This window comes from Nymphaea colorata, chromosome 5, assembly GCF_008831285.2.
Source record: "Nymphaea colorata isolate Beijing-Zhang1983 chromosome 5, ASM883128v2, whole genome shotgun sequence".
Taxonomy (NCBI): Eukaryota; Viridiplantae; Streptophyta; class Magnoliopsida; order Nymphaeales; family Nymphaeaceae; genus Nymphaea; species Nymphaea colorata.
In genome coordinates, this window is record NC_045142.1 from 13,077,002 (window position 1) to 13,104,041 (window position 27,040).

At 41.0% G+C, this 27,040-nt stretch overlaps 1 protein-coding gene across 1 annotated transcript; it reads left to right on the forward strand.

Annotated features, from left to right (window-relative positions):
* Positions 1–1,892: 1,892 nt before the first annotated feature.
* Positions 1,893–25,163, forward strand: LOC116255162 (uncharacterized). Its single transcript, XM_031630933.2, has 4 exons — positions 1,893–2,424; positions 2,731–2,972; positions 24,595–24,698; positions 24,845–25,163. The coding sequence occupies exons 1-4, from the start codon at positions 2,071–2,073 to the stop codon at positions 25,000–25,002; spliced, it is 858 nt and encodes a 285-aa protein (XP_031486793.1). The 5' UTR covers positions 1,893–2,070; the 3' UTR covers positions 25,003–25,163.
* Positions 25,164–27,040: the final 1,877 nt, after the last annotated feature.

Sequence of the window (27,040 nt, forward strand, 5' to 3'; positions counted from 1 at the left end):
TAATGGTTTCTAGTCATACCACCTCTCATGAGAATAAATCGAGGACAAATACAACAATATAAATCCATTACTATTCAGTATATTGATCATAGATCCAAAGCTCTGATTTTTAATATGAATTGGAGCCTAGAACATGATTCTCAAATATAATTAAAAAAATTCAGACCATAACACATGAACCAACCACACAGAGATATCATAATACGTACACGAATAAAATTAAAATAAATTTAGTGAAGTTGTTGGTATCCACCCATAAAAAAAAGGGGGTGAACCACCACAACCTCTTCCCTTGTTTCTTATGAGTGAGGAGAATGTGCACAAGATGGTAGCAGGCATCTTTGAGTGCTGCTGCATCCTCCACCCGGTTTTGGGGAAGAACAGTGATCTATGCCAACTTTAATCCTAGCGCCTTGCGATGCCCTCCTTCTTTGATGAACCGAGTAAGCTATAGCTCTTATAGTGAAAGTAATAAATGACCACCATTAATAATTGGTTTTGAGGCCACAAAAGTTAGAGGAATGTGTACCCATGTCAGCTCCCACTCGTTCGTCAAAAACCAGCAGAGAATACGATGCCACAAGGGCGTTTAGCACCACGAAGTGACAATGGCTACCTGGCAGACAACCACGGTCCAATTTTCTGGTTGTCATCAGCATCTTCCAGTAATCCTTAAGGCAGGGGAATTGGGTGAAGAATGGATTGAATTAACCACCCATCATCATGCTATTGCATAGATAGAGAGGGCAGCAGTCATTGCCGCCCCCCCTTTATCCTTTTTCTTTCCGGTTGGTGGGTGGAGGGCAGTGTTCCCTCAACTGTTGAAGTCCTCTTAAAAAGAAATAAGAGCACAATCTTAGTCTCCTTTGGCCTTTGGGCACCATTATGGCTTTGATACCAATTTTACCAGCCATTGCCAGAATCCCACGAGACAATTGAGAGCCGAGCCAGTTCACCTGGCTTTGATACCAATTTTAAAAAAGAAAAAGTATTCAACTACATGTTAACTAATTAATATGGGCATAAGTTTGCATACCTTTGAGCTTTTCAGTAGAAGATCGTGAAGAAAAGATAGATGCTTAACTCTCGTGCTCGATGGGAACAAATTTTTCACACTATTTTAGAAAAACGTCCAATGTTCCACAACCGTGATCGTTCAAGGACTTTCTTTCCTCCTTTTGGTTATTGGCCTCATTTATTTTCTCTTCCTAAAATCTCGCATATATATGCGCTACAGCAACACCACCTTAGTGATCGGTTCATGCTGTTAGGCAATTCATTTGAGTTGCTATGTGGGTTGGGATTCAGTCCATCATGGGTGGATCTAGATTTAAATTCCAACACTCTAATACCATTTTGATTCAGAGGCATATATGATTTTCCCTAAACCTTGGATGATTATGCTAATGAATAAAGAAATCAAATATGTAAGGAAGAAAGCAAAAAGGAAGGAAAAAAAAAAGAATCACTTCAATTAACCATCAACCCTCCACAGTGAAAGACAATAATCTACAAATAGAGGTTTAAAGAAATATGGATTGGGAAGAGACATCCAAAACACTAATGGTTTGAAGCTCCAATGAAGCTATAATAACGAATAAATGAGTCTAAAATACGATCTGAAGTGAAAAAGTCTCAAGAACCAGCCTACGACGGGCTGTGTGCACACCTCTGTTCCTTGGTTGGTTGAGGGAACTATGCAGAGAAGCCCAACCCTAGCTAAGATCTGGGTCTGCAACTGAACTCTCACCTCAAGCCATATCACCTTCAGGCTCGAACTGGGCATGCAACCGGTCTCTGAACCTGTTCTGCTTCACTCCTCTACTTTGGTTTAGATTGAGAGCATTACCGGCATTATTGAAGTCACCAATTCAAAGAGGATTGAACTTAGCCAAGCTCGTTTAGCTTCTTGCGGTCAATTCTTATTCGAAGTCGAATGTACTGGCGATCTTTGCCGTCGGAAGTTTAAAGCAAGTTCAAAGCATCCTGATATACGTGCATGGTAAGCCAGATGGGACCGGACACACGCGAAGCCAGAGGTGGAGGTAGGAATTGGAGAAGCAGGGAGCGATGAATGGCCAGCAAGAAGCGAGAGGAGCGCCAGCATTGGGGGGCTATCGTTCTGAAGCCCCTCCCACCGTCTCCGAGGTCCCAATTCTTGCTCCTTCTGCTTCCCCCTTCCATTCCCACCACTGCACACCAAATGCTCCGGAGGGGCAGGAGATACTGGGCGTTCGCCTACTGAAGCTGCTCGCCTCGCCATTCGCCTCCCTCACCCGCTCCTCCCAGACGCTTCTCCGTCTCGACTTCAGACGCCCTCTCTCCTTCCCCAAGCGTCCATCCCGTCCTTCTCCCCCACCACCCGGTTCTTCCTCCCCCTTTGGTCCCCTACATGGCAGCCGAACCCGTCTCCAGCTCATGCAGGTATGCCGGTCGTCACCACCATCTTGTCTCTTCCTTGTTATTCTTTTTCTTTTCTTTGGTGTTGTCTGCATGGAAGAGCTACCAGAAAAATATCACCCATTGAACCAATTATTTTGAAAATTTGGCCTATTCGATTTGTGGGTATTGACGCGTAGTTGTGTGTGCTTGGGTGAATGAATGTGGAACTTTGTGATCGTTTATCTGTTTGTCTCTGATTTTATTGGGAGTTGGCTAATGCGATTCTTTCAAATTTGTTTGGCTTTTTTTTTTTTGATGAATGGTTACCTGGAATTTCATGAGTTTTAGACATGGGACCTCCCTCCCAAATGCGAAGAAGAAGCAACGGAAGGTGGACCTAGGGAGATTCCCTGGTTGAAGTTGGGAATTGGAGGCAGCGTGGAAATGGACGACGATGGCGGTGTTCTCGTGCCAAAAGCTCGACTGAAAACGAAGTATGCCATCCTCCATGTCATGCCCAGTCCTTGTTTCGAGATCCGGATGAAATTTCCAGTTGGGATATCATCTCTTGCTGCTAGCATCCGCTGCAGGTACCGGCATCTTTCCCCGTTCTTTTGCTAATATTTGCGTGTCGGTGTGATGATTCCAGTGGTTTGACATGGTGCTCCAATTATTACAAGTATGGGTTCAATTTAAGTTTGATAAGCTAGAGAAATATGAGACCTATATTTTACTTATTAGGCTTCGTTATTTTCTGTTTCAGTGTCTTGATTTTGTTACCTCCAATTTCTGCATTGGAGTTTGGATTCAGTTCCATCTTTTTCCTAATCTTTTACTGTAACATGTGAAAAGATACATAGCACTTATAGAATGGGAAATCAGTAAAGAAAACCATTTGAATTACTTATTAACTAGGGATATAGTTCTTTTATATGTTAGACTGCAGATTTTTTCAAATGACCCTTAAATATACAATCAGTAACACGGTAGGCCCTCCATGGTCCTTACTCTCATTTTTCTGTGGCAATTGAAACAAACAAAGATGTCTTATCACTTGTTCTATACGGCTGAAAATCATGTGGCATCTAGCATTTGCATATTTGTCCACTTCTACTCATTTATGGCCCATTTCAATTTGAATACTTGATGTCAATCTTGTGTGATGGTTCTAATAGAAGGAAAAGAAAGAGCTGGAAGGTCTTGTATTGGTAAGGCTAAGGTTCATGTCTATTGTCATTGTTGTCTTAATGATTTTTGTTTCATCATTTACTAAGGTCTCATGTAGGTAGGGCTAAGGTTCATGTTTATTCTCATTGTTGTCTTAATGATTTTGTTTCATCATTTACTAGTGCCTTTATTAAGGCTATAAATCGAGTGTTTTTTTTTCCTTTTTCTTTAGTGGGGTTTCATGGGCAGAGCAGCGTGGGGGTTGGTTGGGGAAGGAGTATAAGGGAGGAGGTCAAGAGGTGGTGGTGTTTGTTTGCATTTACGGAAGAGTCACAGATGTGTGAGAAGCCATCAATGACCGGGGTGGGGATGCTGGTGAGGGTGCAAATGAGGGTGCAAGTAAGAGAATTAAAAAGAAAAAACTTGGGTGTGGGTGTGCAAAAGTACGCGTGTGTCTACATATATATCACATATATATGAACACACATGAAATTCTAATTCTATAATTAAGTCATTACATCATTAGCATTATATTGAATACATCATTGAATTGATTAAACTTTAAAAACGTTAAAAGCCTAAAAGCAAAAGTTAAAGGGGCATGCAGTATTTCTTTTGTCTAGTTTTTAGTTTTTACAGCCAAAAGAGCGCCAAAATCTGATAATGCATGTTGTGAGAATTTTGATCTGACAAAAAGAAGTATTAGGTAATAGTAGTACAATAAGAAATATCTTGTTATAAATTCAATTTGGGTACATGCAGTATACGTAAGTGTAAGTTTGATTTTTAACTATTGGCAAGTAAAAATAAACCTGTAGCATGGTATGATTGTCTAGCTCTGGGCACATGATGTTTTTCTAGTCTAGAACTAACCTCATGATGGTAAAATAAGCCAATAAGAAAAATGTATCCATTATGAACTATTAAATACTATCAAAATATAGTTAAATGTGTAATAATATAATATAGTATTATAAGGTTTCCATAATTACTGTCAAAGTTTTAATGTTGAAAAATAGTGTGAATATTAGAACACTAGATTTAAGAAACATCTTGCAGCACAAAACATGGTGGTAGAAATGGCCTTCTCCTCTTTTGTTAATTAATTCTTAATAAATTCTCTATTTTCTCTCATTACTGTGGTATGTATCTTTCATTTTCTTTTTCACTCTATCCATTGTTTCATATGTATAACCTACCTTCCATTGATCATCATTGTTGACCAATCTTAATAATTGAAGCAAAGCTCTATTCTCTTCACCAATATGGCTACATCCTTCCAAAAACATGGGTTCTGTACAGTTTTCTCTGTCTTTTTTAATCTCTTCCACCTTATGATATATTGAGGTAGTTCATTGACAGGTATAAATGATCATGGGCTTCATCTGTATGGATCTTGAAATGTCCAAAGTGATTGCATCAAGGGACATTGTGATCAGGAAGCAAAAGTTTCCATTTGAAAGACACAAAGAAGGTGGAGTGTTAAACACAAATGAAAAGAGTGAACCCAGTATCATTTCAACTTGGAACCTTTTCCCACTCAATGAGGGTGTTCAGTCACGGCAAACCATAGAAAATCAAAATGAACCAATCTGTCATGAGTCCCACAATTCTGAACCTTTGTCTTCGAGTCCCAATTTGGTGGCTAATCCCAACCCAACACCTTCAACCTGAATCGACTGCAGTTGAACCTCAACATCCTCTCCAGTACGAAGAAGATACACCATGATTACAAGAAAAATGTTTGGAACTGTAAAACTAAGGTCCTCAATCCAATTATGTTGTCCAGAAATGTTATTCAAGACCTATCTCTTGAATCTAAACGTATCACTTGCCATAAAGCTAGTAAAAGCCCTCATTGGTGTCAAGCCATGGAGGAGGAATATCAGGCCCTTGAAAAGAATGACTTGGACCCTTATACACACCTCAAAATATTCAAAATCTTCTATGGTTGAGACATATAAGGCCCAATGGCCAAAGGATCTCATCAAGATGAGGGAGTGGACTTATTTGAAACTTTCAATCCTGTGGTTGAACCTGCCACCATCCAAATGATTCTTGCTACTTGTAGAAACACGAACCACAAAGAGAGAGTAGAGAACGAACACACAATATACGTGGAAAACCTCAGAAAGAGGTGAAAAACCACGGGGAAGCTCTGACCTAGGGGCTCACCGCAACCCTAGGAGAGAGAAAATTATATTTCACTTAATTCAACACTTAAACATAAGTGACAATATAAAGAAGGAGAGAGGAGAAGCCGCCTAGGGTACCGAGTCCGCCTCGGTACCCACGCCCCATAGAATTGGGTCCAGATATGGACCCGGTTCCCACAACAACATATTCTAACACTCCCCCTCAAGCTTGGCATACATGTCAAACATGCCAAGCTTGCTAATATTCTTTTCGTATGAAGAAGTACAAAGTCCTTTAGTTAGGACGTTTGCAACTTGATCTTCAGACTTCATATATGGCAGAATCAGCTCATTTGAGTCAATGCGTTCCCGGATAAAATGACAGTCAATCTCCACATGTTTGTTCCTGTCATGTAGAACTGGATTATTGGCAAGATTAATCGCAGACTTGTTGTCACAGTACATCTTCATTTTATCTCCCAGTTCCACACCAATATCAGTCAAAAGAATCTTCAGTCACAGCATCTCTGTAACCCCCATTGCAACAGCCCTGTACTCAGCCTCAGCACTAGACCTCGAACATACTTCTTGCCTCATACTTCTCCAAACAACTAGGTTACCTCCAAGAAAGATACAATACCCTGTAGTGGACCTCCTTGTGTCAGTGCAACCTGCCCAATCTGCATCTGAGTAGCCCTCAATAGTAAGTTTGTCTTGTCGAGTATACAGCAGTCCTTTTCCTGGGTCATTCTTTAGATATCCCAACACTCTTTCTGCACTCTTCCAGTGACAATCCGTGGGAGCATGCATAAATTGACTTAGCACATTTACAGCATACGTGATATCAGGGCGAGTTAGAGTAAGATAGATAAGCTTACCGACTAGCCTCTGATATCGCCCTTTTCCTTCCTCATCCAGAATAGTGTCCGTCTTGATACTTATCTTAGTCCCCGACTCCATAGGAGTAAGATAGGGCCTACAACCAAGTTTACCTGTCTCCTTTAGTAAGTCAAGAGTGTACTTCCTTTGATTCATAACCAGCCCTGTCTCTGATCGAGCAATCTCTATCCCCAGAAAGTATCTCAGCTTACCCAGATCCTTGAGGTCGAATTCTTTAGCTAATCTCTCCTTCATCTTTCTGTTTTCTTCTTCATCACTGCCAGTGACAATCATATCATCAACGTAGACAAGGAGAAGACTCACCAGACCATCTCTCTGCTTTATGAATAGGGTATGATCTCCATTTCCTTGCTTGTACCCAGTAGACTTCATAACGATCCTTAATCTCTCAAACTAAGCTCTAGGCGACTGCTTCAAGCCATACAAAGCTTTCTTGAGGTGACAACATTTTCCCTCTTGAACATACCCGGGAGGCATGCTCATATAGACTTCTTCCTCCAGATGGTCGTTCAAGAACGCATTTTTAACATCAAGCTGGTCCATGCGCCACTTCCTGTGCACAGCAAGAGCAAGAATAACCCTCACGGTCTTCAACTTTGCAACAGGGGCAAAGGTCTCAAGATAGTCGATCCCATACTTCTGGCTGAACCCCTTTGCAACCAGACGAGCTTTATATCGATCTACAGTGCCATCAGGTTTGTACTTCACGTTGTAAACCCACTTAGAGCCAACTAAGTGTGTCCCTTTAGGGATATCAACAACTTCCCATGTTTTGTTCTTAGCTAACGCACCCATCTCCTTCGTCATAGCATGTAACCACTTGGGATCATCCTTAGCATCATCCACCGACCTGGGAATAACAACTTTGGATAAGGTTGTGATAAAACATTTGTAATTTGTACTGAGCTTAGCATAAGAAACAAATCTCTGAATAGGGTGAGAAGTACATGACCTGGTGCCTTTGCGCAAAGCAATGGGGAGCTCTTCATTCGATGGACTTGGGTCATCCGGGGAGATCACAGGATTGGGATTGGTTCTATCCTTATCACCAACATCTTTCACTGTAGCTTTCTCCTTTCTGACATAAACCTGGCCAAACAAGTGATCCCGGGCAACAGTGGGCTGAGCATCCACCGTGACCCCTTCCATATGACTGCCCTTCTCATTACTGACCGTGACCGTGTCAATCACACTGGGACTAACCTTGTAATCCAAAAACTCCATAAACTGAATCAGCTGATTAGATGAATACTCTTCCCCTTTGTTCCCAAGACACTCCCCCTGAAGAGGATTCACCGGAAAATACGACTCATGTTCATGAAATGTGACATCCCTCGAAACATACACTTTAGAAGTAGTGGGATCCACACATTTGTACCCCTTCTGAGTGGAAGAGTACCCCAAGAAAACTCCTTTAATAGACCGGGGATCAAGTTTTTTGAGAGTAGGGCTATGATTATGCACAAAACAACTGCACCCAAAGACACGAGGAGTAAGAGGCCACGGATTCTGAGTGGGCCACAGGGTAGAATAAGGAGACTGACCATCCAACACCTTAGTAGGCATACGGTTAATGAGATGTGCACTAGTGAGAAGTGCATCACCCCAATACCGCTTCGGGACATGACGTTGGAACATAATGACTCGGGTAACATTCAAAAGATGACGATTTTTACGTTCAGCTATACCATTTTGAGGACGGGTATAACTACAAGAGATTTCATGAACAATACCCTTGCCTTTCAAGAAATCATCAAGGGATTGGGAGACATATTCCTTTGCATTATCCATACGGAAAGCTTGAACAGTTGTATGGAATTGAGTCTCAACAAAGACAACAAAGTTTTTCACAACTGCTGGAACCTCACTACGTTCTCGCAACAAGTACACCAACGTACATCTAGAGTAATCATCAATAAGCGTCAAAAAATAGTGACAACCACCACACGTGGGTACTCTAGAAGGACCCCAAACATCGGAATGAACTAAGGCAAACAGATGAGTGGTTTTATTCAATGAAATAGGGTACGAAGCCCTGACATGTTTAGCCAATTGACACACTTCACAAGCGAAGGAGTCAATGGAGACAGAAGCAAACAAATGAGGAAACAACTTCTTTATTAACTGGAAGGGGAGATGTCCAAGACGCTCGTACCATCGCAGAACAGTAGATCTATCGTTCACACCAGACAAGTGACCACTCGTGGCAGAAATCAATGCTGAAGCAACTTGTACCGGCAGCCTGTAGAGCCCATCAGTAACCGAACCAATCCCAATCTTCTTCCCCGTCACCAAGTCCTGCAGGGAACAGTGATCAACAGAGAAAATCAGATTACAGTTTAATTCTTTAGTAATACTGCTGACAGAGAGTAAGTTCACAGGAATATTTGGAACATGCAGGGCATTGTGGAGACGGTATTTGTTCAACAGGGACAAGCTCCTTTTCCCAACCACAGAGATAGAAGACCCATCTGCCATAGACACGCGTTGCTTGCCAGAGGAAAGTTGATATTCTTGAAAGAGTTTAGAGTCCCCTGTCATGTGGTGAGTGGCTCCACTATCAACAATCCAATCACCAAGAGAAGGGTTACCTTGATCAGTCGAGGCAACGAGGGCTTGGGCTAGCTGAGCCCCTTTAGACGTGGAGGACTCCTCAGGGGTAGTAGATAGGCGGTTGATGTATGCTTGTAACTCCTTGAGTTGAGCAGGGGACAACTTGGACTTTGCACCACTAGAATGATTGCTCTGACTGGAATCAGACACAGAAGGGCTATGCTTGCCAGAGGGAGGACGACCTCTGACCAGTCTCTTCTCGGGATGAAGATCCCAACAGAAATCCACCGAATGCCACAACTTGTTGCAATGAGTGCAATGCCGGGCAGGACGCTGCCCAGTCTTTGAGGCACGGCTGACAAAGGCAGAAGGGCCATGACCGGTGTCAAGATGCATCACCTGGCGACGTTGTTCTTCAGACTCAACACGAGCATATACTTCCTCTATCCCCGGAATCTCATCACCATTAAGAATTTGGCTACGAATAGACTCAAATTCATCCCGCAGGCCTCCCAGAAACAGAAACGTACGGTCCATCCATTCCTTTTCCCAGTAGAGGGAATGATCTGAACCGCACTTCCACTCATCAGTCACATGATAATCTAGCTCCTCCCATTTGGTCTTCAGGGCAGCATAGAAGGCAACAACAGACAAATCACCCTGTGTCAGGGAGTAAATACTGCGTTTAATTTGATAGGTGCGCAGATGTCTCTTCTTGCGACCATACATCTTTGCAAGCACAGTCCACATATCAAAAGAGGTCGGCTTTCGCAGAATGAGGGGCTGGATATCGGAGGACACGGAGCTGATAATCCACACCTTCACTTGGCTGTCCTCTAACGCCCACGTCGCCCATTGAGGATCAGATTTGATGGGCGCAGGTTTGTCGCCAGTGATGTAAGAGAGACGCCCACGGCTAGTAATCCCAATCTCGAGAGCGGCAGACCAAGATAGGTAATTGTCCTTGGTCAGACGGATGGAAGTGACATGGATCGGCACGTTCTCAGTCTTGGAGGCGCTGCCCGCGTCAAGAACGGCATCTTTTTGAGTCCCCATCGCTTCTGCCATCACAAACAAGCACACAGCAACAAGAGGCACAGCGGCGGGAATGAGGCAGCGGCGACGGCGGCGGGAATGAGGCAGCGGCGACGGAAGGCAGGCGACGACGCAAAACAGAGGCCACCCACGGTGGCAAAAACCAAGAACGGGCCGAACGGAGGACTACGGAGGCGCAACAGAGGACGGCGGCGGCAGAGCAGGGCGACGTCACAAGGGCAGCAGCGGCGCCGGAACTTCAACGGCGTCGGGCGACGAAAAAAACTTCCACGTCTAACGATCCCTCGGGAAAAAAAAACTCTTCTCCAACTTCGCTGGCTCTGATACCATGTAGAAACACGAACCACAAAGAGAGAGTAGAGAACGAACACACAATATACGTGGAAAACCTCAGAAAGAGGTGAAAAACCACGGGGAAGCTCTGACCTAGGGGCTCACCGCAACCCTAGGAGAGAGAAAATTATATTTCACTTAATTCAACACTTAAACATAAGTGACAATATAAAGAGGAAGAGAGGAGAAGCCGCCTAGGGTACCGAGCCCGCCTCGGTACCCGCACCCCATAAAACCGGGTCCAGATATGGACCCGGTTCCCACAACAACATATTCTAACACTACTTCTATAAGTCATGGTTAGATCATAAGGCAACTAAATGTTAGCAATCCCTTTTCGAATGGCTCTTTCTTTGAAACTGCATATGACACCATCGCTAGTGTTCATTGGCAAACAAAATCCTTCCTATGTGTGCAAGTTGAACAAATCCCTCTATGGCTTAAAGCAAGCTCCAAGGGCATGGTTTCAAAAAGTAAAACTAGCACTAATAGAGTTAGGATTCTTGAGCTCCAAAATTGATCCTTCACTTTTCGTCTACAGGAAAAAAAGGACATATTGGTTTTCATCTCCATTTATGGGGATGATATTCTTGTGACTAGCCGCAGGACTAAATTTGTTGAGCATCTTAATGAATCCATCAAGGACAGGTTTGCTGTCAAAGATCTAGGCAGGTTGCACTATTTCGTAAGCATAGAAGCGACATAGCAAGGTCTCTTCTTATCTCAATGAAAGAACATACTTGATATATTGAAGAGAAAAAAACATGATTGAAGCAAAACTGATGGCTATTTCAACCAATCTCTTTGATAAGGATAGCCAAGAGATGGCAATGCTACTCTTTATGGAAGCAGGAAGCACCATTGGAGCACTACAATTGTTAGATTTTATGTGAATACTATATGTATTTGTTTATGTTTGCATTCATATAGGACTCTTTTGTAATTTTCTTTTTTTCCTTTTTTACGTAATTGTTTTTTCTCCTTTTCTTGTGCCTGTGGAGATAGCCGTTGGTTACCTCCAACAGCTCATTTAGAGCCTTGGAAATAGTCCAATGGCTAGTTCCCTTAACTCCTTGCCCTATACATGTATACATATTCTATCTAACTTTGTAAATAGTTGAGGCAGTTTGACAGGCCCTTATTCTTTCTTGAATAAAGTTTTTCTTCATTCAGTCAGTAGCTTTCTTGTTGGGCTGTGGTGCCCTGTTGTGAGCTGTTGGGCCTTGGTGCTCTTTTGTGGTGTGTTTCTCTAGTAGGCCTTAGTGCCTTGTTTATGTGCTTCTTGCTGCTGCATTGGCAGCAGGTTTATGGCACATTGGTGCATGGTTCAACTCACTGTTGAAGAGATTTGTTGTTGTAAGGTGTCGATTTGCGTCTACACTTGTGTTTTGGAGTGATTGAGTGTTGCACCCTCTGGAAGGAGTTACAGCTGGTTTCTGAAAACAATATCTTTCTATGATTCAGCCCAAGATCTCCTTGCGTGAATTGGGTATGTCAATTCATGCACAAGTGGATCACTGTACAGTGCGGAGCTGTTAGAGAATTTTGAGATAATTGTAGCATTCTATTCATTATCACCTCCTTGTGTCTCCCTCTCAAAGATCAAAATATTCACATCCACATTGATGCAAATTGGGTCGGATGCCCAGTTGACTGGGAATTTACATTTGTATATGCTGCTTTTCTTGGTTCAAATCTAGTGTGGTAGAGTCCTAGAAGACAACTGGTGGTCTCTTGATCCAGTATGGAAACTGAATACAGAGGCAGAGCACATGTTGCTGCCATGATAGCCTGGATTGCATCTCTTTTGTCAGAACTAGGAATTCCAATTCCTTCGATTCCAACTATTGGGTATGATAATATGAGTTATAACCTATGTAACACGGGTACTGCTCCAAAGGAGCAGTACCAGTACCGTACCGGTACGACACCGGTACGAGTTGTGAGAATCTTCACTAAAACATCACCGAATCACGTCTCTCCGTCTGAAAATAAGGAGGATGGAGAATAGGCAATGAAGGTAAGAGAACCGGCGACCAATGCAGCCACACTATGCTTGATCTCTATTATTAAAACATAAACCTAATTAGGTTACAACAAAAAGAGGAATAAAACATGAAGTAATTACAAGAGGTGCCACCACTTAGACGTGAAGACATAAAAACGAAGTGGATCGGGTCTGAACAGACCCGATCCAGACCCGATCCCTTTTACATTGATGCGTACAGACTTAACAGCCCCCCTCAAGTTGTGCATGAGATTTGATCATGCACAACTTGTTTTTCAAATCCCAAAAATGCTGCCCTGTAAGACCTTTGGTAAAAAGATTCGCTATTTGTTCACTGGTGGATATATAAGAAGGCAATATCTCGGCTTCTTCAACCTTCTGACGAATGAAGTGTTGATCAATCTCAATGTGCTTGGTACGATTATGCAAAATGGGGTTGAAGGCAATTTTGATGGCGCTTTGATTGTCGCATAGCAATGAGGACTGAACAATAGGTAGATGAAGCTCTCCAAGCAAATGTCGTAACCATGATGCCTCAGCTGTCCCTGCAGCCATTGCTCTATACTCTGCCTCAGTGCTAGATCGTGCAACGGCACGCTGCTTTTTACTGCTCCAACAAATGAGATTAGAATCAAGAAAAAGGCAGAAACCTGAAACTGAGCGTCGGTCATCAGGATCTCCTGCCCAGTCTGCATCAGTATAAGTATATATGCTATGTCCAAGAGAAACATTGGGACACTTTGTATAGAACAATCCATCCCCAAGAGTAGCTTTGAGATACCGTAAGATCCGCTTAGTAGCATCCATATGTCCTTCTGTGGGTGCATGCATAAATTGAGAGATCTGATTTACAGCATAGACTATGTCTGGGCGCGTAAAGGTAAGGTATTGTAACATACCAACAATGCTGCGATAGAAGGTAGGATTTGAATAGGCAGCAGTTCCATCAAAGGCAGCCAATTTAGTGTTTAGAACACTAGGAGTAGTTATGGGTTTGCAATTAATCATACCTGCCCTGTCCAAAATATCAAGAGTATACTTATGCTGCGTAAGAGTCAATCGATCATTTGCTCTATCAAGTTCAACACCCAAGAAGTACCGAAGTTCGCCGAGATCTTTCATCTTGAATTCTTGCTGCAACAGATCCTTAACATAAGATATATGAGAAGAAGAATTCTCAGTTATAACAATATCATCAACATAGATAAGTAACCAAGTGGTAGCTTCTTCGGTATGATACATAAACAAGGAATGATCTAGAGAGCTTCGTAGAAAACCAACTTGTTGTATATGATGAGAAAACCGATCGAACCATGATCTAGAAGCTTGCTTCAGCCCATATAAAGACTTGTGTAACTTACAAACCCATTTTTGAGGATCATGAGTATTGTAGCCGGGAGGTTGCTCCATGTATACCTCTTCCTTAAGAATCCCATGTAGAAAAGCATTTTTGACATCTAACTGATAAAGAGGCCACCCATATGAGACTGCAAGAGAAATAATCACACGTATTGTGCCCATCTTGATAACCGGACTGAATGTTTCATCATAATCTTCCCCATATTGTTGTGTGAAACCACGGGCCACAAGACGTGCTTTATGTCGATCAATGCTACCGTCTGGCTTATATTTCAGTTTGTAGACCCATTTGGAGCCCACAACATTCTTATCAGTTGGACGAGGGACAATCTGCCAAGTCTGACACTCATGCAATGCTGCCATTTCCTCATTCATAGCTTCAACCCAACATTTTTCCTTACTTGCATGGTGATAGGATTTTGGTTCGACCTTCTTGCTGACTTCTGTCATAAACAACTGAAAATCTAAAGAAAAGTTGTTATAACTTACCCACCGATCAATGGGATGTCGCACACGTTGGGACTGACGTGGGGCTGCATTAGGAGCTGATCGCCTAGAGTACACAAGGCCTGAGAACCGACTATGTATAGGTGAATCATGGGGTTGTGAGGATGAGGGCATGCTGTCCAAGGAATCTCTCACAAGTGTCTCAGCCTCATTAACATCTTGCTCCTCGTGCTCAATCAAACAGTCAGTCCCTTGTCTTAGGATTTCAGCATGCAGCCAAGTATCATAAATCTCATTTTTATCCTTGAGTGTCATGCAAGTAGCCTTGGGATCTTGTAACCTGTTTTCATCGAAAACAACATGCCGTGAAATATGAACACGCCCAGTTTTAGGGTTGTAACATCTATAACCCTTGTAGTTTTCTGCATACCCTACGAATCTGCACAAAATAGCACGATCTTGAAACTTGTTACGTAAGGAAACATCAACATGCACATAGCAAACACATCCAAAAACACGCAATTCCTCATAGCGAGGCTGCTCTTGATGTAATAAAAAATATGGGGATTTGCCATCAAGCAAAGCCAATGGCAGTCGATTTATAACATGCACAGCCGTATGAAAAGCCTCAGTCCACAATGTCATGGGTAAGTCTGTGTCATGCATCATGCGGAGCGCGCTTTCAACAATATGTCTATGTTTCCGTTCAGCAATTCCATTTTGCTGAGGAGTATGTGAGCATGAAATCTGTCTAGTGATCCCATTATCTAGTAGATACTCAGTAAATTCATTAGAAATAAATTCACCACCACCATCACATTGAAAATGCACAATATTACTGGAGTATTTATTTCGAACCAAGGCATGGAATTGAGTAAACAAACGGAAAACTTCAGATTTGTGTTTCATGAAGTGTATCCAAGTATGTCGAGAATATGAATCTATAAAAATGACATAGTACCTACTCCCAGAAGAAGAGGGAATTGGAGCAGGCCCCCAAACATCAGAATATATGGTGTCAAAAATCCTTGAAGCTCTTTTATTAATTGACTGAAAAGGAAGAGCATGGCTCTTACAAAGATGACAACTCGAGCACATGTTGGACTCAAAACTGAACTCAGACTGAACTCAGACTGGACTTATCTAAGAGTCCGTCTGCAACAAGACTTCGAACAAAAGACTGACTACAATGAGCTAACCGACCATGCCAAATGGATGGCTTATTATATTCTGCGACATTGACTTCATTATGACTTGAAGAACATGAATCTGGAGGGTGAGGTTTGGACAGCTTTGGAGCTTCTTCAAGGACATACATATCTCCTTTGCGAGTGCCCTCAGCGAATGTCTTCTTGGTTTGAGCATCCTTGACATAAACAGAAGATGGTGTGAATTCAATAGAGGAGTGAGTATCATCAATAAGTTTGGACACTGAGATAATATTTTTCTTGACACTTGGAACAACAAGGACATTCTTTAATGGAATGGAAGAAGAACCCATGGATATTTGTGCATTTCCAATGTGCGATATTGTGTGATGGGAACCATCTCCCGTGACTACTGAGCTTTGATCTAAATAAGGGAAAACACTAGAGAGATTACCTGTGTCACCAGTAACGTGGGCTGCTGCTCCAGAGTCCACATACCACTCTCCTTGCTCATTTTGCTTCAAGTTAAGTTTGGATAAGGCTGTCATTAGAAGTTGCTGCACGTCTGCTGAAACCTTTGAAGTTGGATTTGATCCAGACGAGGATGGAGCTGACCCCGCTACTGTCCTATTCTCGCGCCTGACCTAACTATTCTTGTTCTGAGGATTGTGCCAACATTCTGATTTTACATGCCCCTTCTTGTTGCAATAGAAGCATGTCGGGATTCTCCTAGATGTGGCAGAGGTAGTATTCATGCCTGGCGGTGTTGGGAGAATCCCTCTTCCCATGCCTGTCTGAGGAGTCCAAGAACGAGTGCGATTTCCTTGCAGTGCGTGAGTTCCTGTGATCAATACATTGTGGCTGTTGGAAGGAACCAGATTATGTCGTTGAACTCGACTAGCTTCATGTTGAAAAAGCTTGGCCTTTAGATCTTCAAAAGATGGGAGAACAGGTAAGACTTCCAAGGCTGTGCAAAAAATATCAAATTCCGTTCCCAGTCCACTCAAGGCTTGTTGGACTTTGTCTTTGTCGCTGACGGGATGTCCAATTGCAGCAAGCTGATCACTAACACTCTTGATTTCATTCAAATACTCCAAAACTGTACGCGTCCCACGCTTGATATCCTGAAATTGCCTTCTTAATTGTAGAAAACGTGCTTCCGAGACTTGAGAATATGTTGTAGCAAGGGTAGACCACAACTCTAGGGCAGTTAAATCATCATCAATACCTCCTCTGACAAGGTAGAAGTGATATAAGCAACAAGAGACTGGTCGTGAGCCAGCCAAACTTCATATTCGGGATTGCTCTCAGGAAGAGTTTCATATTCAAAACTGATTTCACTTCCAGCCGAGGCCCCAACACCTTTATCTCCCACGACTGTCTTCTTTATTTCACGGTTAACATACTTTGGAGGTGCTGGAGTAGTCCCATCGATGTGCCCATACAGTCTATGGCTCTTAATAAATGGGACAATTTGGCGTTTTCAAGTCAAATAATTACTATGGTTCAGTTTTTGAGAGATGAGTTGTGAGAGAAAACTAGAGGATAGAAGAGAGGGAGCCGGCTGGTCCATGATTGAAAAAGAGGATTAGAACAGACGATTTGGGCAGAATTTTAGAGGTCACGATAGAAATTAGGGCAAACCGTGTGACTTAGGGCAAAAAACAGAATTTAGGGCAACAGAAATTAGGGCAAATCGTGGGATTAAGGGCAGAAACAGAGTTTGAGGATAACCACGGTAGAAAATAAGATTTAGGGCAGAATACTCCAAGCACGGCAGAAAATAAGATTTAGGGCAGAATACTCCAAGAAGAAATCACTCACCGGAGGACGATGTAACCTGGCTCTGATACCATGTGAGAATCTTCACTAAAACATCACCGAATCACGTCTCTCCGTCTGAAAATAAGGAGGATGGAGAATAGGCAATGAACGTAAGAGAACCGGCGGCCAATGCAGCCACACTATGCTTGATCTCTATTATTAAAACATAAACCTAATTAGGTTACAACAAAAAGAGGAATAAAACATGAAGTAATTACAAGAGGTGCCACCACTTAGACGTGAAGACATAAAAACGAAGTGGATCGGGTCTGAACAGACCCGATCCAGACCCGATCCCTTTACATTGATGCGTACAGACTTAACACGGGTACGGGTACGGCGTCGGGTACGGCCTGGGTGTGGCGTTGGCCGTGTCGGGTACGGTCAAAGTACCCGAGGTCGAATCCGACCATTTTCAGACTCGGTTAAAGTTGACTGAGTCCAAAATCGTCCATTGCACGTTTTAAAAAACCATTTTTTTCCCTCTCTCTCGCACGATGCCTTTGCCCTCTTGCCTCACCCCTCTCGTCCCTTGCCTTCTCGCCCCTTTCACCCCTCTTGCCTTTCTCATCCTCTCACCTCTCCCCCCCTTGCCCCTCTCATTCCTTGCCTTTTTGCCCCTTGGAACTCCCAAATGACAGAATTTTTGTCTTGAAATTCTTAGTATCTACAAATTTTGGATCATGATTTAATGATTTATGAATATACTATTTTGTTTATAATTTTTTTGATATATATATATATATATATATATATATATATATTTATGTATTTATTTATTTATATATATATGTGTGTGTACGGCCGTACCCCCACACCCAAGTTTTTGGAAAATGATTCGTACCCGTACCCGCACCGGTACCCGTACCGGCACCCATACCGGCACCCGCACCCGTACCTATGTGACATAGGTTATAACTTTCTTGCAGATCATCTTACCTTTTGCAATTGAATCAAACACATTGAAAGAGATGTTTTATTTTGTTCTCAACAAGGTAAACAAATCAATCCAAGTTCAGCATCTAGCTTCAAAAGCTTAGACTGCTTATATTCTCACTAAACCCTCAGCACTGATATCTTCAATAAATTCAGGTTTAAGCTGAATGTGCAACTCTTACTGCTCAGCTTGTAGGGGGGTGTGAAGACTCATGATCAAACAGCACCAAGCATGGACAAGGAAGGTAGTTGGGATTTGGATTCTAGAATCAAGGAAAAATCAAAATGGAAGGGATATTTGTTGAAGAAAGGGGTTTTATGCACCTCCCTTTTTTGAACAGTTATATTGATAAGGATGTGTATCTTTTTCTGGTTTTTTATCTTTCTATGTTGGAAGTTATTTTTGGACAGTTATCATCTCCTTCCTTGGTTAGTTCTCTTATGGTGGAGGTGTGTGAAGTTTTGGTTGTTCTCTCACCTGTAAAAGAACTCATTGTTATTAGTGTGTGAAAGCAGCCATTGTGCTGTCTTGTGTGTGGACGTAGGCCACTGATCAGGCCTAACCACATTAAACTTTGTGTGCTTGCTCTATCCTTCTTTCTCTCTTACTTCAACATGGTATCAAAGCGTGTAGCATTTCCACTGAGGTTGTTGAGGCTTTGATCCTAAGTTTCAGAGAGCTTTCTGTGTTTTTCTATCGATGAGTCAAGCAGACACACCAACTCAAAAACTTCACCGGATTCCGGCTACCGGCGCTGTCAGCTCCGGTGTCAGAAAGCGTCAAGCATAGGCTCGTTAGAATCGCCTGCAAAATTTCAAATTTTTTGGAGCAGTCGTTGCGGAGATACAGATTTTTGAACGACTATCTGTCGCTGGAAGTTTTCCTGCGACTCTATCCAGGCGTGACTTTCTCTCTCACGCGTTTCTCTTTGGGGTTGATTCAAGGGTCGAGCAAGGGTGCGTTGGATTCGGGCTGGTGTCTACTATTTTTAGACAAATTTTCAGATTTTTTGGATGATCCTGCAAAAAACGGTGGATTTTACAAGTACCGCAGGTTTCTGTAGCTTCTTGTGAACTTGAGGAACAACCAGAAGACGAGAAGAAATCTTCACGCGATTTCTCTCCAGTGTTCATTTGGAGCTGAAACTAGGGCGTCCACTCTTCACCCCGTCAGTGAGTTCCTGTCCAATTTTCAAATTTTTCTGAGTTGGAGGTGATTTTTTAAAAATTCGGCGAGTGATTGCTGGCCCTGGACGATGCCTGGGCAGACCTGATCTCCTTATTCTCATCTCTGTGAACATCATGGCTGAGACAGGCAACAATCGAATCATTGAGAAGATTGTTGTTCAAGAGCAACCCAATCCTACTATTAAAATCACGTCGGTGCTTCTCAATGGGATAAATTATCTTGCATGGTCAAAATCAGCAACATTATTTTTGAGTGGAAAATCAAAATTTGAATATGTTACTGTGACCTCCCAAAACCAGGTGAGAATAACTCTTTCTACAAAGAGTGGAAGATGAACAATCACATGGTCAGTCTTGGTTGATGAATTCTATGGAACCTAGAATTCAACAAGGTTTTTTCTTTGTTGAAACTGCTGCACAAATTTGGAAAAAGGCCAAAGAGCTGTATAGTGAGAAAAACAATATTGCTAGGATGTTTCATTTGTCAAAAAAAAAATTATAGTATAAAGAAAGATCAGAAAACCAGTTTCAGTGAACATCGTAGTGATCTTCAAGGGTTGTGGGATGAGTTAGACTACTTAGTTGATATGACTGAAAGTCTGCAAACCAGAGATCGTTTACGTGAGCAGCAAAAAATCTTTCAATTGCTTAACAGTCTTGGTACAGAATATGAACCAATACGGCAGCAGATTTTTGTGCATACATCACTGTTGTCATTATCCATCATTTGTTCTTTATTAATGAGTGATAAATCAAGGAAGCAGGGTCATGATTCCCTCGCTGCCAAAGGGGGAAGAATCTGATGATAAAGTTGCTTTTGTGGCTGCTAAGAGACAGAATGTGTTTAACCGATGGAAAGGAAAAATGAAGAAAGTTTGCACTTTTTGTAAAAAGGAGGGACACTTGCGCGAGCGATGTTGGGATTTGAATGAGAGACCAGAACATAAGAAGTCACTGTTTGAAAAATCTAGAGAAACTTCATCCTCGGCAAAAGTGGCTGCTACCAAATCTAAAGAGACTAATGATGCTACAACTGTCTTAGAAAAGATTTCAAAATTGCTAAAGCACATGTCTATCAAGCAAGAAGCCATGCCAAATTAGCTCCAAAATTCTACACATGGCAAATTTGAATTCTAATTTGTTATCTATATCGAAACTTACAAGAGAACTTAATTGTTGTGTTACTTTCTCTCCAACTGATGTGATTATTCAGGACATTGCGACGAGGAAGATGATTGGTAAGGGAGAATTACGCCATGATGTTTATTGGTTGGACAACACAAGTAGTGCATTGGTCACAAGTTCTAAATCAAATGGAGAGTTATGGCACCGGCGACTTGGACATGTGTCAAGTCAAACTTTGAAAGTTCTAATTCCTAAGTTAGTCTTTAATTTGTAGTTGTGTGACATTTACAAATTTGCCAAGATGTCTAGATTACCATTTGGTACTATAGAAAATCATACTAACACTTTGTTTTAGTGCATTCTGATGTTTGGGGCTTTGCGTCTGTGGATTCTTATAGTGGATATCGTTACTATGTGACTTTCATTGATGATTGTTCTAAAATAACATGGTTGTACCTGCTGAAATCTAAAAATGAAGTTTTTTCAAAGTTTTGTGAGTTATTTAGGATGATTGAAACTCAGTATAATGCTCGTGTGAAGGTCCTGAGATCACAGACAATGGAACTGAATACAAAAATCAAGAATTTGATCAATTTGAGAGAATGCATGGCATTACTCATCAATTTACATGTTTGGATACTCCTCAACAAAACGAGGTGGCTGAGAGAAAAAATAGACATCTGTTAGAAACAACTCGCTCATTACTATTCCAAATGTCAATACCAAAAAGGTTTTGGAGTGATGTAGTTATGACAACATGTTATATTATAAACAGGCTTTCTTCAAGACATTTGAATAATAAATCTCCAATGGAAATACTTATGAACAGACCTATCAAAATTGCACACTTTAGGACTTTTGGGTGTGTAGTTTTTGTCAAATGCAAAGGATCTGACAGGTTAAGTCAAAGAGCCAAGCGGTGTGTCTTCTTGGGGTATTCTTCATCAAAAAAAGGATATCGGTGCTTCGATTTAGAAACCAACCAAGTGTTGATCTCACGAGATATTTGCAAGACTATGTTACTTATTCTACTCAAATATTTCCAATTAATCATTATCTATGCTATGATCGGGTATCATCCAAGCAAGTTGCATACTTGAGCAATATATCTAAAGTTGTTGATCCAAATTCCTATCAAGAAGCTATGAAGAACTGTGTTTGGGTAGAAGCGATCAATGAAGAGCTAAATGCCCTTCACAAAAGTAACACTTGGGAACTGGTTCAAATGCCAAATGATAAGAAGGTGATTTGTTGTAGGTGGATTTTTAAAACCAAGTATCATAGTGATGGTACCATAAAGCGACACAAAGCTCGGCTTGTAGCAAAAGGCTACACTCAAACTCATGGATTGGACTATGATGAAACATTTGTGCCCGTTGTTAAAATGAACACTGTCAGAATTATTTTATCCATTGCTTGCAATCTCAATTGGGAACTGTTTTAGTTAGATGTGAAAAATGTGTTTCTACAATGTGATTTGAACAAAGAAGTATATATGCAATTACCTCCAGGGCACCCACAAGAAGGAAAACTAAACTTAGTGTGCAAACTCAAAAAGTCTATATATGGTCTTAAACAATCTCCTCGTGCATGGCATCAAAAACTAAGCACTGCTTTAGAAGATAGAGGATTCAAGCGCAGTCTTGCAGACAACTCAGTATTTATCAAAAGGGCTGGAGAGACAATAGTGATAATTCTTGTTTATGTAGATGATATTATTGTAACCGGAAATGATCATGACCATATTTCTACCACCAAACAATTCCTTCACCAAACTTTTGAAATAAAAGATTTGGGAAAGTTGAGATATTTTCTTGGGATAGAAATATCTAAATTAAAGAAAGACATCTTTATGTTTCAAAGAAAATATACCTTTGATCTTCTCAAGGAGACATGAAAACTTGGAGCTAAACCTGCCTTGACACCTATTGAACCCTACATAAAATTGGATGTAGAAGATGATGAAGCTTTGGGAGATGTTTCTAGATATCAACGATTGGTTGGAAGACTGATTTATCGTTTGCCATTAGTCGGGTCAATCAGTTTATGCATTCCCCTAAGAATATACATATGAAAGTTATTGATAGAATTTTGAGATATTTGAAAGGCTCTTCAGGACAAGGATTATGGTACAAGGCAAATGGAAATATTGATGTTAGAGGATTCATAGATGTTGATTGGGCTGACAGCACAGATAGAAAATCCACATCGGGATATTGTGTTTTTGTTGGAGGAAATTTAGTGACATAGAAAAGCAAAAAACAACACACAGTGTCACGATCCAGTGCAGAAGCAGAGTATAGAGTGATGGCTACTACAGCGAGTGAACTTGTTTGGGTTAAATCTCTTATTTGTGAAATAAGATTCAAAGTTGAAAAATCAGTTCTATGCATTGTGACAATCAAGCGGTGGTACACATTACAGCTAATTCAGTATTTCATGAGCGCACTAAACACAATAATTGACTGCCATTATGTGCGTGAACAGGTTCAGCAAAAAGTGATTATAACTTCATATACTAGAAGCAATGATCAGCTTGCCCATGGATTAACTAAAGGTTTGGATATGAAACGACTTGAGGAGCTAAAATTCAAGTGGGGCTGCTATAATCTCTACGCCCACTTGAGGGGGAGTGTTGAAGAATAGGGTTTTATGCACGTCCCTTTTTTGAATAGTTATATTTATAAGGACGTGTCTCTTTTTCTGGTTTTTTATTTTTCTATGTTGCCAGTTATTTTTGGACAGTTATCATCTCCTTCCTTGGTTAGTTCTCTCATGGTGGAGGTGTGTGAAGTTTTGGTTGTTCTCTCACCTGTAAAAGAACTCATTGTTATGGTGGAGGTGTGTGAAAGCAACCATTGTGCTGTCTTGTGTGTGGACGTAGGCCACTGATCAGACCGAACCACGTTAAACAATATTATAAGAGAAATAGTTTGAACAAAAGGAAGGACAGCACTATGACCAATGTTGTCTCCCAAAATCAGTGTGTAATGAATACCTATCAAGTATCAAAGTAGGAAACCAGATGAGATTGTAAAAGAGAATCTTGACTGTAATTGTTTGAATGTAGGAAGGTGCAACATGAGTTACCTTCCACCACCCTGTAAAGCAAATATTCAAACTGAGGGTGAGAGACTCAATGCAATTGAAGAAACAAGAAAGTATTGAAGTCTCCTATAGTGGATGTAGCTTAACAGCCAAGCCACGTTGAAATTTTTGGGTTTGTGCTGTGCTCTTCTTCTAGGCATCTTTCTTTTCTCTTAGGCTCAATAAAATGTCTTGATTTATTACGCTGAGGTTGTTTGTTTGTGTGGTAGTGAAATAGGGTTAGTAAGTGGACAAGTGCAGTACAACCCCCCATTCTCCAAAACAAAAGGTGCAATTTAACTTAATTACTAAAAATTGATGACACTCTTGTCCAAACAAAAAAACTGAAATTCAAGAGTTCAAATAGAAGGTGAAGACTTGTGGATGTGTCATTAGAGCATGATTATTTGTAGAAAGGCTCAGCATGACACGATTCCATTAGGCAGTCAAAGAAGCCTTTGAATTGAAAGTTGATGTTCTTCGAGGAAACCACCTAGACAAATTATACTCTTGCACTCCAAGTATGTAGAGCTACTCCATCTTCATAAAGTGGGGCTGCTTAGTCAAGTCGATACTACATGGATTTGTCTGAAAATAATAACCTACAAATTGTTGAGAATCAAAGACTATTGAGAGACACACCTTAGTCCCAGTTGTGGCCTTCAAACCATCAGAATGTGAAATTCCTATTGAGTGTTTGTACTCATGCAAGCATATGCTCATACTTCAGAGGATTCATTGTCACAAATATCATTTTCAGGTTCTTACAATGAGGCTTTTCTCGGAGTGTTACTTTCGTTTCTCAGGAAGTTCTCAAGGATTCAAACGTAAAAAAAAAAAAAAGCACAATGACATAAAAAATCATGAAATTATGAGTTTTCCACTAACTTTTTAGTAGATTAATAATGTGATACTTTTCTGATGCCTTCTTTTTCATTGCTTGAAGAATTCCTTTTTCTGATCTGGAGACTATGTGGAACTCCCCATCGTCACAATTGATGGTGAACTTCTATAATGAAACTGGGTCAGGTTTCCACCTTACACCTGGAGGTATGCTTAATTCATGTCCTCACCTGGAATCAGCATAATTTGGCATAATAAATCAAGAATGCTGGATTTTGCATTATTTATCTGCCATGGGTTATACTTACTGTTCCATTACCATCTTCCTCAGCAAATTTGTGTTGGTTTGCTAGGTTTGGAATTTGATGAGCACCTGTTAAGAATTGGAAAATACACAACGGTGCGGGTTGCAGCATCTTTAAACTTCCCCCGCAGACTGCCACCTGAGGAAGATGAACAGCTTTTCAAAATTGATATTCGCTCAATAGGGCTTAAGACAAGACTCCTGTAAGCCCCAGGTTTTGTTCAGTTAATGCAGGCAGAAAGAAAGATGAATTCTGATTTGTGAAGGCCTGCTGCTTGTTGCCATGCACTAAATTCACTCTGTTCTGCCTATTGGGAAAAAGAATTTTGTTGTAAAGATAAAAAGATAATATTTTGTGCTTGAGGTAACGAATCTGTTCATCCTTGCAAGGATTCTCTGTTACGATGGCATTGAATCCACAAATTTGGAGCCATCCCATTCACAGGGGTACCGAAGCAAACAAATCTAACTTTGCTGTGATTCAAGTTCTATGGACAAACAAACTCAACGTATTCTATTTGGGCAATACACGAATTACTCAAAGTATAACACCGTCTGCTGGTTATGGTAGCCTTCCACCACCATTGGCGATTGGTTTTCTTGTCTTAGGTTGAGTTTGATACCTTCAGATCTTAGATCAGAGGCTGCATAAAAAGGTGTGTTTTGAGAGGTCCTTAGTTTAAACAGTGACATGGATTTTAGTCCGCAGGACATGTTGAAAACCATGGATTTACGGTCGGATTGGAGGGAGGTATGACCTTAAATCCATAGATCTAAGATCATAGGATTACAGAACACCGCGGATCTGGATCTGAGATGCACCGAGAAACAAACACAACCTTAAGGTGGATCTTGTTATCCAAATTGATTGTATTTGTGAGATGGATAGCGTCTTGGTCGTACTTGGTGCCTCAGTTGTCATCCTCTCCGTGTTGCTATTTGATTTATGCGAACTAGCCCTTGCATGTGGTTTCATAGCATTAATTTCAAGTGCCACAAATTTTTGTCGTCATTGGTAACCTCATATGCAACCATAAATTAGAAGTTGGAGCAACTGAAAAGCATTTTGTTGAACCCAGAGAGGTAAATAACAACTAGGGAGGGGCTGATCCTGGTACCAGCATATAGCTGGTTAGGGGTTCAAATCTCAGTGTGACCATTCTCAACTAGGTCTTTCCTTGTTGGGGTGAGAACACAGGTAGAGCTGCGCAGCAGTCGGGCCAGCCCAACCGAAAGTCAGGTTTAGACTGTCCCATAGCCCATGCCCGCAAGCTCGCGCCCAGCCCAACCATGAACGATCAGGTTCAAGCTCAGCCTGAATGTGATATTATATATATATATATATATATATATATATAATATATATATTGGGCCAAGTCGGGTTGTTGTGTCTTTATACCGGTACATGCCAAGGTGAACTTCATTGTTTTTATGTGAAATATCACTGACAATAAATTTTCTTGTGTAATAATCTTCGTGGGTGCATCACCCTTGAAAGTTATTTCTTCATTGCATTCACTTTCCACTCAATTGAAAAATAGATTCTTCACTGCTAGCAGACGACGATTACCACTTTCACCAAGTTAAGTGCAGCACAAACTCCCATGAAGCAATTTGCAATTGTTACATGCAATACACTTCTCTTCTGGTGAAAAAGAAGGGTGATTTTGGCCATTGATGCAATTTATTTGAAAATAGATGGAAAAAGGAGATTGGTGATTTAATTTCAGTGCGAGATTCAGGTTTAAGAAAATGGATGGGAAATAGTTACGTGGAGCTGGTCCATTAGGTTCAGTTCTGAACGAAAAATGGATGGCGAATTTAGAGTATTAAAATAATAGAGTATAGTCGTAAATAATTATTTCTCTTTTTAAACAGGGATGGAGAGGTTTTTCTTGGATATAATACGCCAAAAATAAAAGGGAAAGAAAAAATGCGGTAATTTTTTTAAAAACTATAGAAATTAAGGGAAAATAAAATAAATGAGAAACAAAAAAGACCATCAAAGTTAGATAAGCAGCAAATAAAAAATTAAAAAAAAAAGTAGTTTGACATTTAAAAATTTTAAAAACACATCAAATGAAAAAAAAAACACAACAATACCTGCTTTCCTCTTTTTTTTAATGAAATAATGGCGTTTTTTTGCCTTTTTTTAGCTGACTTATTTTTCACGTTTCAACTTTTTTTTTTTTCCTATGAAGCTATTTTTCAAGGAAGACAATGTTGTCTTGGTTTGCAATCTTCG